Source organism: Oncorhynchus keta, chromosome 20 (assembly GCF_023373465.1).
Source record: "Oncorhynchus keta strain PuntledgeMale-10-30-2019 chromosome 20, Oket_V2, whole genome shotgun sequence".
Lineage (NCBI taxonomy): Eukaryota > Metazoa > Chordata > Actinopteri > Salmoniformes > Salmonidae > Oncorhynchus > Oncorhynchus keta.
Genome location: NC_068440.1, coordinates 22862914 through 22875567, shown reverse-complemented (window position 1 = coordinate 22875567; position 12654 = coordinate 22862914). Strand labels below are relative to the sequence as shown.

Genomic DNA, 12654 nt, shown 5'->3' with positions numbered 1-12654 from the left:
GCTGACTGACTGCTGAGCTACCTACCTACTGCTAGCTGTCCCCTCGCTCTCCCTCTCCCCTCCCCCTTTCACCATACCCCATCCCCTTTTTCTCTCCATCTCTCGCCCTCTCCCCCTTCCCCTTCTCTCTCTCTCTCTCTCTCTCTCTCTCTCTTGCCCCCTTCTCTTTCTCATCTCTTTCTCATATCTTTCTCTCGCTCTCTCTCTATGAAAGCGCTGGTTTCAGCAGCTTTCTGAATAGAGCAACAAATACACACAGCTCCGGCTCACAGCATTGTCCTCACTAATCATAGGGCCTCTGTGTGTATGTGAGCTTGTGTGTTTGGCTACAGCAGCACAGGCGGCAGTGGTATATGTAGCTTCCTGTGTGCTAGCCAGTCAGAACAGTCTGCCGCATGCCGCTGCTGCCATTATACTGAGGAATCCCTAGCCACTGTGTCGAGAGAGAGGGAGAGCGCGTGCGTGAGGGAGAGGGAGAGGGAGCTGCCTGACTGCCAGACTGCTGTAGCTCGGTAACAGTGGAGGACATCGAGAGGACAGAGCTGCTTTCAGCTTGGATTATATTATACCCCAGGAGCTGCACTGTTACAGTGGGGGGGCTGGTGTGTGGAGAGGGGGTACAGTGTGTTATTAAGAGAACGAGGGCAGTTGGAACTACAGAGCCGTGTGTGTGTATGTGAGCAGTACAATGTGTGTGTCTGTATAAGGGGGGTACGTTGTATGTGTGTGTTAACGATGCGGTCGGAGCGTGCGAGCCGTGTGTGTATCGTGGTGCTGGAGGAGGAGGAGGAGGATGAACATTCCTCTCCTCCTCGTCCCTCTCCTCCTCACCCCAAACCCTCTCCGGACCGCAAGTCCCATCATGCCGTATGTCGCAGATCTCAGGAAGACAAGGTGAGACTGAGGGACCACCTCCGCAGTTTTGGTTGGCTGTGGATTAGCCTAACGTTTTTGCCAGGGTTAGAGATGCACTTAGCTTGTGAGTGTTTTGAATAGAATCATTTATTGTCCTCGGGAGAGAATCTGTCATGCACAATTTAAATAGCACCGGCAAAACAATGCAGATGCGTATACTGCACAGCAATCACAATATAAGGTTGAATGTTGCTAATAGTGAACTATGCACCAAGCCTTTAGCTAGTGTTTGGTTAAGGCTAGTGTAATGATGTTTCAAACATCCTAACTGGTAGTGATAAGGAAGATACTGGCTGCCAGTAGCAGATTTACATTTGTAGTTTTGATATAGGCTTAACATTTTGCATAGTCCTCTGCATAATGAACTACATTTGTTAAAAGAGACCCAACCAATGTGGCTGCAGATCCGGTATGGAATTTTGGATAAGAGGTTAGAACCTGCCACTAACCATTTCTCGGACACAGATGAAGCCTAGTCCTGGTCTAAAAAGCTATTTAAATGGGGACTCCATTGACTAGCCCATGTAGCTTTAGATGGGAAGTTAGAGAATTGCCTATAAGAGAGAAGAATGGGAGTGTTGTTGGTTCTTGTCTTGTAGTCAGTCAGTGTCATAATTAGAATGGCCTGTACAGACAGATACTAACATGTCTCACTGTTATATTGTTATTTATAGCCAGAAAATGATAGCTATGCTTTGAATTAAATAACCCCATGTTAAACATTGGTGGTACCTGCCGTGTGTGTGTGTGTGTGTGTGTGTGGCACGTCTGTGTACTAATCACAGTCAGTATCAGGCATCACCATGCTCTCCCACACCTGCAAAAGGAGGGAGTGAGAGATGAATGGATGGAGGAGATTCATTCACCCTTTCTCTCTCTCAATATGGACTCCTCAGACAGAAGCATTCATTCCTCTTTTACACTCCTTCTCTCCTCAGACCAGCTGGTGTTTGACAAACCAGGTGGCCAGGTTGTGTTTTAACCCCTCACAGCCCGGCTGGCTTTCTGTTGCAGACACACAAGTGGCAAGCAGAGTGATACGGCTAATGTGTGTGTGGAGGGGGGACCTTTCAGAGAGTGCATGTCAGGCACGTGTGTGTTTGTGAGTGAATTCTTTTGGGCTTTGCAGCTGCCAGTGTCATAAAAGTGACCCCCTTCCCGTATACACTGACTGACCCCTCCCCCCGCCTGTACTCCTGCTATGCCAGACACCTGAGAAGAGGGGGAGGTTTAGTGGGGGGTGCTGACTGGCAGAGTTGGTTTTAGGATCAGAATGGATTGAGGGGGTTTATAGAAAAACATGGGGACTGTGGTCCAGTATGCTGTTTGATACTCACAAACTCACTACTGTAGCCCAGAATGAAGCTGCTGTAGGGCAATTCCACTGTACCGAAATGTCTAAAAGTTCACTTTAAAATGTATTCCAAACCAAAAACATTGATTTCAAAGTTTAACAAACCATACAACTCCATGCACAAGGACAACTTTGAACAATTTACACAGAACATTTAACAAAAACACATTTACTGGAAGAACTGTGCAGATGCAAAGTTTGGTAACAAAATTAGGGTAATCTCCCTCAGTTTATGCGACCAGGTTTGCCAAAAACTCTGCTCCGAATTGAAATGAAACGATACAGTGCCTTCAGAAAGTGTTCATACCACTTGACGTATTCCATATATTTTTGTTACAAGCTGAATTCAAAATGGATTACATTAAAAAAATCTCACAATGCCTCAATGAAAAGTGAAAACATGTTTTATAGAACATTTTGTAAATCTATTGAAAATTAAATACAGAAATATCTAATTTACATAAGTATTCACATCCCTGAGTCAATAAATGTTAGAATAACATTTGGCAGCAATTTACAGCTGTAAGTCTCTAAAAGCTTTGAAGACCTGGATTGTACAATATTTGTACATTATTCTTTAAAAAATTGTTCAAGCGCTATCAAGTTGGTTGTTGATCATCGCTAGACAGCCATTTTCAAGTCTTGCCATAGATTTTCAAGGCGATTTTTAAGTCAACTGTAACTAGGCCACTCAGGAACGTTAAATGTCATCTTTGTAAGCATCTCCAGTGTATATTTGGCTTTGTTTTAGTTTATTGTCCTGCTGAAAGGTGAATTTGTCTCCCAGTGTCTGTTGGAAAGCAGGCTGAACCAGGTTTTCCTCTAGGATTTTGCCTGCATTTAGCTCTATTCCGTTTCTTTTTATCCCAAAAAACTCCCTAGTCCTTGCCTATGAGAAGCATACCCATAGCATGATGCAGCCACCGCCATGCTTGAATACCAGTCAAAAGATTAGACACACCTACTCATTTCAGGGCTTTTCTTTATTTTTACTATTTTCTACATTGTAGAATAATAGTGAACACATCAAAACCATGAAATAACACATATAAATCAAAATATATTTGAGATTCTTCAAAGTAGCTACCCTTTGCCTTGATGACAGCTTTACACACTTTACACACTCAACCAGCTTCGTGAGGAATACTTTTCCAACAGTCTTGAAGGAGTTCCCACACATGCTGAGCACTTGTTGGCTGCTTTTCCTTCACTCTGCGGTCCAACTCATCCCAAACCATCTCAATTGAGTTGAGGTCGGGTGATAGTGGAGGTCAGGTCGTCTGATGCACCACTCCTTCTTGGTAACCACCTCATCACACTCCTTCTTGGTCAAATAGCCCTTACACAGCCTGCAGGTGTGTTTTTGGGGTCATTGTCCTGTTGAAAAACAAATGTTAGTCCCACTAAGTGCAAATCAGATTGAATGGCGTGTCGCTGCAGAATGCTGTGGTTTTTGCCTTGAATTCTAAATAAATCACTGATGGTGTCACCAGCAAAGCACCATCACACCGCCACCTCCATGCTTCATGGTGGGAACCACACATGCGGAGATCATCCGTTCACCTACTCTCACAAAGCCACTGCAGTCCTCAAATTTGGACTCATCAGACCAGATGACAGATTTCTACCGGTCTAATGTCCATTGCTTGTGTCTCTTGGCCCATGCAATTCTCTTCTTCTTATTCGCGTCCTTTTAGTTGTGGTTTCTTTGCATCAATTCAACCATGAAGGCCTAATTCACTCAGTCTCCTCTGAACACTTGATGTTGTGTCAGTTACTTGAACTCCGTGAAGCATTTATTTGGCCTGTGAGGTGCAGTTAACTCTAATGAAGTTATCTTCTGCAGCAGAGGTATCTCTGGGTCAGAGGTATCAGGTGAGCCAGTTTCATCATAGCGCTTGATGGTTTTTGCGACTGCACTTGAAAACATTAAGTTCTTGAAATGTTCTCAATTGACTGACCTTCATGTCTTAAAGTAACGATGGACTGTCGTTTCTCTTTCCTTATTTGAGCTGTTCTTGCCATAATATGCTTTGACCACCAGACGACAGAAAGAGGGGGGGGGGGGAACAGTTGTGAGCTGAACATAACAGTATTCCAGTGGACTGTACTGGTAACCCAACTGTGGTTTGTGACTACTATGTTTTCCCATTGTAGCCAATTCAATTGCAGTAATTCCGTTACTGATTTGTTACAAAATATCAAGTTTTATTCACTTAATAATTCATAAACAAACTTGATCAGTCAAAACTATAACAAATTAGTAGATCTACCTTTACTTGTTACTTCTGTGAACTTTTTTTTATTCTACCTCATGAGGGAGAGAAATTAGAGAATATCTTAAAGATGCAGTGCATTTGGAAGTATTCAGATCCCTCAACTTTTTCCACATTTTGTTAGTCTTATTCTAAAATGTATAATTTTTTTTTTAATCCTCATTGATCTTCACACAATAGTGTGTAAATTTAAAATAAATAATACCTTATTGACATACAGTTGTAGTCGTAAGTCTACATACACTTAGGTTGGAGTCATTAAAACTTGTTTTCCAACCACTACACAAATTTCTTGTTAACAAACTATAGTTTTGGCAAGTCTGTTAGGACATCTACTTTGTGCTTAACACAAGTCATTTTTCCAACAATTGTTTACAGACCGATTATTTCACTTATCATTCACTGTATCACAATTCCAGTGGGTCAGAAGTTTACATACTCTAAGTTGACTGCGCCTTTATACAGCTTGGAAAATTACAGAAAATGTCATGGCTTTAGAAACTTCTGATAGGCTAATTGACATCATTTGAGTCAATTGGAGGTGTTCCTGTGGATGTATTTCAAGGCCTACCTTCAAACTCATTGCCTCTCATTGTTTATACGCAAGTATAAACACCATGGGACCATGCAGCCGTCATACCGCTCAGGAAGAAGATGCGTTCTGTCTCCTAGAGATGAACGTACTTTGGTGTGAAAAGTGCAAATCAATCACAGAACAACAGCAAAGGACCTTGTGAAGCTGCTGGAGGAAACCTGTACAAAGGTATCTATATCCACAGGAAAACGAGTCCTATATCGACATAACCTGAAATGCAGCTCACCAAGGAAGAATCCACTGCTCCAAAACTGCCATAAAAAAACGGACTACGGTTTGCAACTGCACATGGGGGCAAAGATTGTACTTTTTGGAGAAATGTCCTCTGGTCTGATGAAACAAAAATAGAATCATTGTTATGTTTGGAGGAAAAGGGTGAGGCTTGCAAGCCGAAGAACACCATCCCAACCGTGAAACACGGGGGTGGCAGCATCATGCTGCAGGAGCGACTGGTGCACTTCACAAAATGGATGACATTATGTATGATAATTATTTGGATATATTGAAGCAACATCTCAAGACATCGGTCAGGAAGTTAAAGCTTGGTCGCAAATGGGTCTTCCAAATGGACAATGACCACAAGCATACTTCCGAAGTTGTGGCAAAATGGCTTAAGGACAACACTCAAAGTATTGAAGTGGGCATCACAAAGCCCTGACCTCAATCCCATAGAAAATGTGTGGGCAGAACTGAAAAGGTGTGTGCGAGCAAGGAGGCCTACAAACCTGACTCAGTTACACCAGCTCTGTCAGGAGGAATGGGCCAAAATTCACCCAACTTATTGTGGGAAGCTTGTGGAAGGCTAGCTGAAACGTTTGACCCAAGTTAAACCATTTAAAGGCAATGCTACCAAATACTAATTGAGTGTATGTAAACTTCTGACCCACTGGGAATGGGATGAAAGAAATAAAAGCTGATAAAAATCATTCTCTCTGCTATTATTCTGACATTTCCCATTCTTAAAATAAAGTGGTGATCCTAACTGACCTAAGGCAGGGAATTTTTACTAAGATTAAATGTCAGGAATTGTGAAAAATAGAGTTTAAGTGTATTTGGCTAAGGTGTATGTAAACTTCAGACTTCAACTGTAAGTATTCAGAACCTTTGCAATGTGACTCGAAATTGAGCTTAGGTGCATCCTGTTTGATCTTCCTTGCGATGTTTCCACAACTTGATTGGAGTCCACCTGTGGTATATTCAATTGATTGGACATGGTTTGGAAAGGAACACACCTTTTTATACAAGGTCCCACTGTTGACTGCATTTCAGAGCCAAAACCAAGCCATGAGGTGGAAGGAACTGTCCGTAGAGGTCCGAGACAGGATTGTGTCGAAGCACAGATCTGGGGAAGGGCACCAAAAAATGTCTGCAGCATTGAAGGTCCCTGAGAACACAGTGGCCTCCATCATTCTTAAATGGAAGAAGTTTGGAACCACCAATACTTTTCTTAGAGCTGGCCGCCCAGCCAAACTGAGCAATCGGAGGAGAATGGCCTTGGTCGGGGAGCGAACCAAGAACCCAATGGTCACTCTGACAGAGCTCTAGAGATTCTCTGTGGAGATGGGCGAACCTTCCAGAAGGACCACCATCTCTGCAGCACTCCACCAATGTTGGCCTTTTTATGGTAGTGGCCAAACAGAAGCCACTCCTCAGTAAAAGGCACATGACAACCCGTTTGGAGTTTGCCAAAAGGCAACTAAAGGACTATGTCCATGAGAAACAAGATTATCTGGTCTGTTGAACTCTTTGGCCTGAATATCAAGAGTCACATCTGCTGGAAACCTGGCACCATCCCTATGGTGAAACATGGTGGTGGCAGCAACGTGCTGTGGGGATGTTTTTCAGCGGAAGGGACTGGGAGACTAGTCAGGATCGAGTGAAGGATGAACGGAGCAAAGTACAGAGAGATCCTTGAGGAAAACCTGCTCCAGAGCCCTCAGTACCTCAGACTGGGGCGAGAGTTCACCTTCCAACAGGACAACGACCCTAAGCACCCAACAAAGACAACTCATGAGGGGCTTCGGACAAGTGTCTGAATGTCCGTGAGTGGCCCAGCCAGAGCCCTGACTTGAACTCGATCGAACATCTCTGGAGAGACCTGAAAATAGCTGTGCAGAGATGCTCTCCATCCAACCTGACAGAGTTTGTGAGGCTCTGCAGAGAAGAATTGGATAAACTCCCCAAGTACTGGTGTGCCAAGCTTGTAACGTCATACCCATAGAACTCAAGGCTGTATTAGCTGCGAAAGGTGCTTCAACAAAGCACTGAGTAAATGGTCTGAATACTTAGGTAAATATATTTCATGTTTTTGCTTTATCATTATTGGGTACTGTGTGTGGATTGTTGAGGGGGGAAAACGATTTAATCCATTTTAGAATAAGGCTGTAACGTAACAATTTGGAAAAAGTAAAGGGGTCTGAATACTTTCAGAATGCACTGTACAATAACAAAGTATATGGACACCTGCTCGTCGTACATCTCATTCCAAAATCATGGGCATTAATATGGAGTTGGTCCCCCTTTGATGCTGTAACAGCCTCCACTTTCTGACATTGCTGCAGGGACTTGCTTCCATTCAGCCACAAGCATTAGTGAGTTTGAGCACTGATCTTGCGTTCCAATTAATCCCAAAAGTGTTCAATGGGGTTGAAGTCAGGGCTCTGTGCATGCCACCCAAGTTCCTCTACACAGATCTCGACAAACAGTTTCTGTGTGGACCTCGCTTTGTGCACAGGGGCATTGTCATGCTGAAACAGGAAAGGGCTTTCCCAAAACTGTTGCCACAAATAATTGTCTGGAATGTCATTGTATGCTGTACCGTTAAGATTTCCCGTCACTGGAACTAAGGGGCCTAGCCCAAACCATGGAAAAATGGACCCAGACCATTATTCCTCCTCCACCAAACTTTACAGTTGGCACTATGCAGTCAGGCAGGTAGCATTCACCAAACCCAGATTAGTCCGCCTGACTGCCAGATGGTGAAGCGTGATTCATCACATTTCCACTGCTCCAGAGTCCAATGGCGGTGATCTTTACACCACTCTATCCGATGCCCGGCATTGTACATGTTGATCTCAGGCTTGTGTGAGGCTGCTCAGCCATGGAAACCCATTTCATGAAGCTCCCAACAAACAGTTCTTGTGCTGACGTTGCTTCCAGAGGCAGTTTGGAACTTGGTAGCGAGTGTTGCAAACCATTTTTACGCGCATTAGCACTCGGTGGTCCCGTTCTGTGAGCTTGTGTTGCCTACCACTTCGCGGCTGAGCCGTTGTTGCTCCTAGACATTTCCACAATAACAACACTTACAGTTGACCGGGGCAGCTCTAGCAGGGCAGAAATTTGATGAACTGACTTGTTGGAAAGGTGACAACGGTGCCGCGTTGAAAATCAGAGCTCTTCATTATGGGCCATTCTACTGCCAATGTTTGTCTATGGAGATTGCATGGCGGTGGTCTCGATTTTATACCCTGTCAGCAACCGGTATGGCTGGAATAGCCGAATCCACTCATTTGAATGCGTGTCCACATGCTGTATGTGGGTTACTGGTAACAGAAAGGTGCAAGGCAATGTTTCTTAAACCGAAGGATAATAATTTCTCCCAAACTATACTGAACAAAAATATAAATGCAACATGCAACAATTTCAAAGATTTTACTGAATTACCGTTCATATAAGGAAATCAGTCAATTGAAATTCATTAGGCCCTATGGATTTATATGACTGGGAATACATATATGCATCGGTTGGTCACTGATGCCTTAATGTGACCAGCATTTGCCTCATGCATCGCGATATCTCCTTCACATTGAGTTGATCAGGCTGTTGATTGTGGCCTGTGGAATGTTGTGCTCGCCCACATGATGCCATACACCTGGTCTGTGTTTGTGAGGCCGGTTGGACGTACTGCTCACCCACATGATGCCATACACCTGGTCTGTGTTTGTGAGGCCGGTTGGGTGTACTGCCAAATTCTCTCAAACGACGGAAGCGTCTTATGGTAGAGAAATTAACATTAAATTCTTTGGCAACAGCTCTGGTGAACATTCCTGCAGTCAGCATGCCAATTGCACGCTCTGTGGCATTGTGTTGTGTGACCAAACATATTTTAGAGTGGCCTTTTATTGTCCCCCGCACAAGGTGTAATGATCATGCTGTTTAATCAGTGTCTTGATGGATTATCTTGGAAAAGGAGAAATGCTCATTAACATGTATGTAAACAAATTTGAGAGAAAAAAGCTTTTTGTTTGGAACATTTCTGGGATCTTTTATTTATTTTTATTTGACCTTTATTTTACTAGGCAAGTCAGTTAAGAACAAATTCTTATTTTCAATGACGGCCTAGGAACAGTGGGTTAACTGCCTGTTCAGGGGCAGAACGACAGATTGTGTACCTTGTGTACCTTATCAGCTCGGGGATTTGAACTTACAACCTTTCGGTTACTCGTCCAATGCTCTAACCACTAGGCTACCCTGCCGCCCCTTATTTCGGCTCATAAAAAATGGGACCAACACTTTACATGTTGCGTTTATATTTTTGTTTAGCGTAAATATAATTGTTGATATTCGTTGCCAGAGGCCTAAAAAAAAATGTTTTTTTTTAGTTCTTCTCATGGTAGATGTCAACAACCACTGTTTGACCAGAGATCAAAGCCTACGCTTATGGCTGTGGGAAATGGTTGAAAAATGTTTTATATGCCTTAATATCTCAAATATAGTCTCTTAGCTTTTTGCTCCTATGACCTTCAGATGTTGGTGCTCATGGGTCCCTTTAGATGAAAAAGCCCTGTCGTAATTGTCAGCATGTAACCAAACTGTAGTAACGTTAGCAAGCAGGATGTTAACAGGTTCTGTCTTGTTAGTCATCTAGCCAAGTCATTCAGAGGAAAATTATCTAGCACCTTTCCATCTCTCTCCAGTTCTCACTATCTATTCTTTCCATTGTTTGCTCTTGTTGTCTCTCTCTCACTCACTCAAATTCAATCTGCTGTCATTGGCATGAATGATAGTCAATGTTGCCAAGGTGAAGAGATGGACCTAAATATTATGAAAACAACAGCGACAACAATAATAATAGTAGCTATAATACTAAATAATCAAAAATAAATATTTATTTTTACACACACACAGTGACTGATAGTTCTCTCTGTGTCCTCCCATACAGCCCTCTCTGCTGAAAGCCATCTTCAGTGTGGACCCTAATGAAGTCCGCTCCCTCATATTCAAGAAGGAGGATGTAAACGTACAGGTAACATTACTGTACACACGCACAGACAGGAGTCAGTCAGTCCATAAGCATCTCTTGCTCTAAATTGCTTGCAAATCCATCCTCTCCTCATCTCCTCTTCACCCTTCATCTGCAATGATTGTCAAAGACTTGACAGGTGGAAGCTCATCATTAGGCTGGCTTTCCTGGTCAGTTCTCATCATTAGGCTGGCTTTCCTGGTCAGTTCTCATCATTAGGCTGGCTTTCCTGGTCAGTTCTCATCATTAGGCTGGCTTTCCTGGTCAGTTCTCATCATTAGGCTGGCTTTCCTGGTCAGTTCTCATCATTAGGCTGGCTTTCCTGGTCAGTTCTCATCATTAGGCTGGCTTTCCTGGTCAGTTGTTTCAGGTCAGTGCATTGAAGGACAGGAAGAGTGGACAGACTTTTTTTGAAAATTGAGGATTAGCCAATGTGTCTGTACTCTCGGTCTCTTACTAAATCAATGTTGAGAGGCCAGAGTCTTTCAGCCAATCAATCAATCAGGTAGGGTAGGTTAGTTCCTTCTTTTCAACTCCCTTTCTGTTCAGCCCTCTCTCTTTCCCTCTCACTCCCCCGTCATCCCTCCCTCTCACCCCCGCCCTCATTCTCTCCCTCTCTCCCTGACGTCTTTTCTCTCTCTCCCCACCCCCTCTTTATCTACCCCCCCCCGTCTCTATATTGCTGGGGTCATCAGAGACATTTTGGTCTGTTTTAGTCAGCAGTTTTCAGTCTGACCTATTACAAGCCTCCCTCTCCGACATGTGACTTTGTTTACGACCTACGTTACTCCCCTGATTGCCCTCTGCTGCATGGAGAGAACAAGAGATGGAGGGAAGCAGAGAAAGAGAGAGGGAGGGAGTTAGACTGGAGGGGTTAGAGAGAGGAATGGCAAGGGATAGAGATGCGGAGAACGAGGTGGAGGGCATGGAAGGGAGGGAGTGAGAGCTGGAATTGATTGTTCCATCCATCCAGATTGACTAGCGTGGTTAGTTAGTTCTACAGAGAGGACCTGCTTTGTATGGTCAGACAGACGGGAAAACATCCTCATAACAGAAATGAGGAGGGAGAGCGACAGAGGTACTCTTGTAGTCACATCGGTCACTCTTACACCAGCGAGACACACACACACACACACAGGACCACTGGTCGATAGGCCACCCCCCAGGGAGAGCAGAGGGAGGAGAGAAATCCCTCCATCATCCTGTCATCCTGTCTTTATTACCTTGCTCCCTGGTAGGCTGACAGAAGACTGGCCAAAACTACACACACTGACCAATGATTGGTCACAGCTCGAGAGACCACAACAATCTAACACACTTGTCAACCTTTCCTTTCTGAGTTAATTGCAGGTGAAAATGAAGATGCTCTCTTAAACAGTTGATTGTGACATCGTTGGGCGGTTTCCCATTTTACCAATTAAACCTTGTCCTGGATAATAAAGAAATGTCAATGGAGAGTCCATTGAGCTAGATGTTTTTGTCCAGGACTAGGCTTAATCTGTGTCTGGGAAAGCAGCCCAAAGATTTTGGGTAAGAGGAGTGGAGGAGTGATGCTGTCATTAGTCTGGCTTCTAGTGAGATCCCTGCCAAGTACAGTAGTAGTTGACCCCCTCCCAGCTGTCCTGCAGTGTCTACCAGACTCCTGAAAATGAGGAGAGAGGGGAACGGGGAGAGAGAGAGAGGGGAACGGGGAGAGAGAGAGAGGGGAACGGGGAGAGAGGGGGGGGGGGGGGGGGGAGAGGGGGAACTGGGAGAGAGGGGAACAGGGAGAGCGGGGAAGTCAAGTCATCCACTTGGCTGGCTGCGCTGTTGTGTGGGACATAGTTGTGCTCCCTCTTGTCTACTGGCAGCATAGTGAGAAGCTGTGTGTGTGTGTGTTCAAGTTTATTATGAACATTGAAGCTAGTTTGAAATTAGATTTTTTACATACTGTACCTCCCTTCTAAAATGAACATAAAAGTTGTGTGTGTGACATTTCTTTCTGCTCTTGTCTCTACCAGGACAGTGAGAAAAGGACCCCGCTCCACGCTGCAGCCTACCTAGGAGACGCTGACATCATCGAACTCCTCATCCTCTCAGGTACACATCTTACCTGTCTGCCTGTTATACTGTACCTGTCTGCCTGTTATACTGTACCTGTCTGCCTGTTATACTGTACCTGTCTGCCTGTTATACTGTACCTGTTATACTGTACCTGTCTGCCTGTTACACTGTACCTGTCTGCCTGTTACACTGTACCTGTCTGCCTGTTATACCTGTCTGCCTGTTATAC

At 44.2% G+C, this 12654-nt stretch overlaps 1 protein-coding gene across 3 annotated transcripts in view; it reads left to right on the top strand.

The window, feature by feature from the left end:
- The window catches only part of LOC118380687 (serine/threonine-protein phosphatase 6 regulatory ankyrin repeat subunit A-like), a 71217-nt gene that overhangs the window by 16861 nt on the left and 41702 nt on the right, over positions 1-12654 (top strand). Inside the window, exons 1-3 of one of the 3 annotated variants that reach the window (XM_052472374.1) lie at positions 510-894; positions 10302-10385; positions 12383-12461. In XM_052472374.1, coding sequence (XP_052328334.1) covers positions 721-894; positions 10302-10385; positions 12383-12461 — 337 coding nt within the window. In that variant the 5' untranslated portion in view covers positions 510-720. Of the gene's footprint in view, positions 1-509; positions 895-10301; positions 10386-12382; positions 12462-12654 lie in introns of those variants that run through there. The other 2 variants (XM_052472375.1, XM_052472376.1) reach the window with 2 other exon arrangements.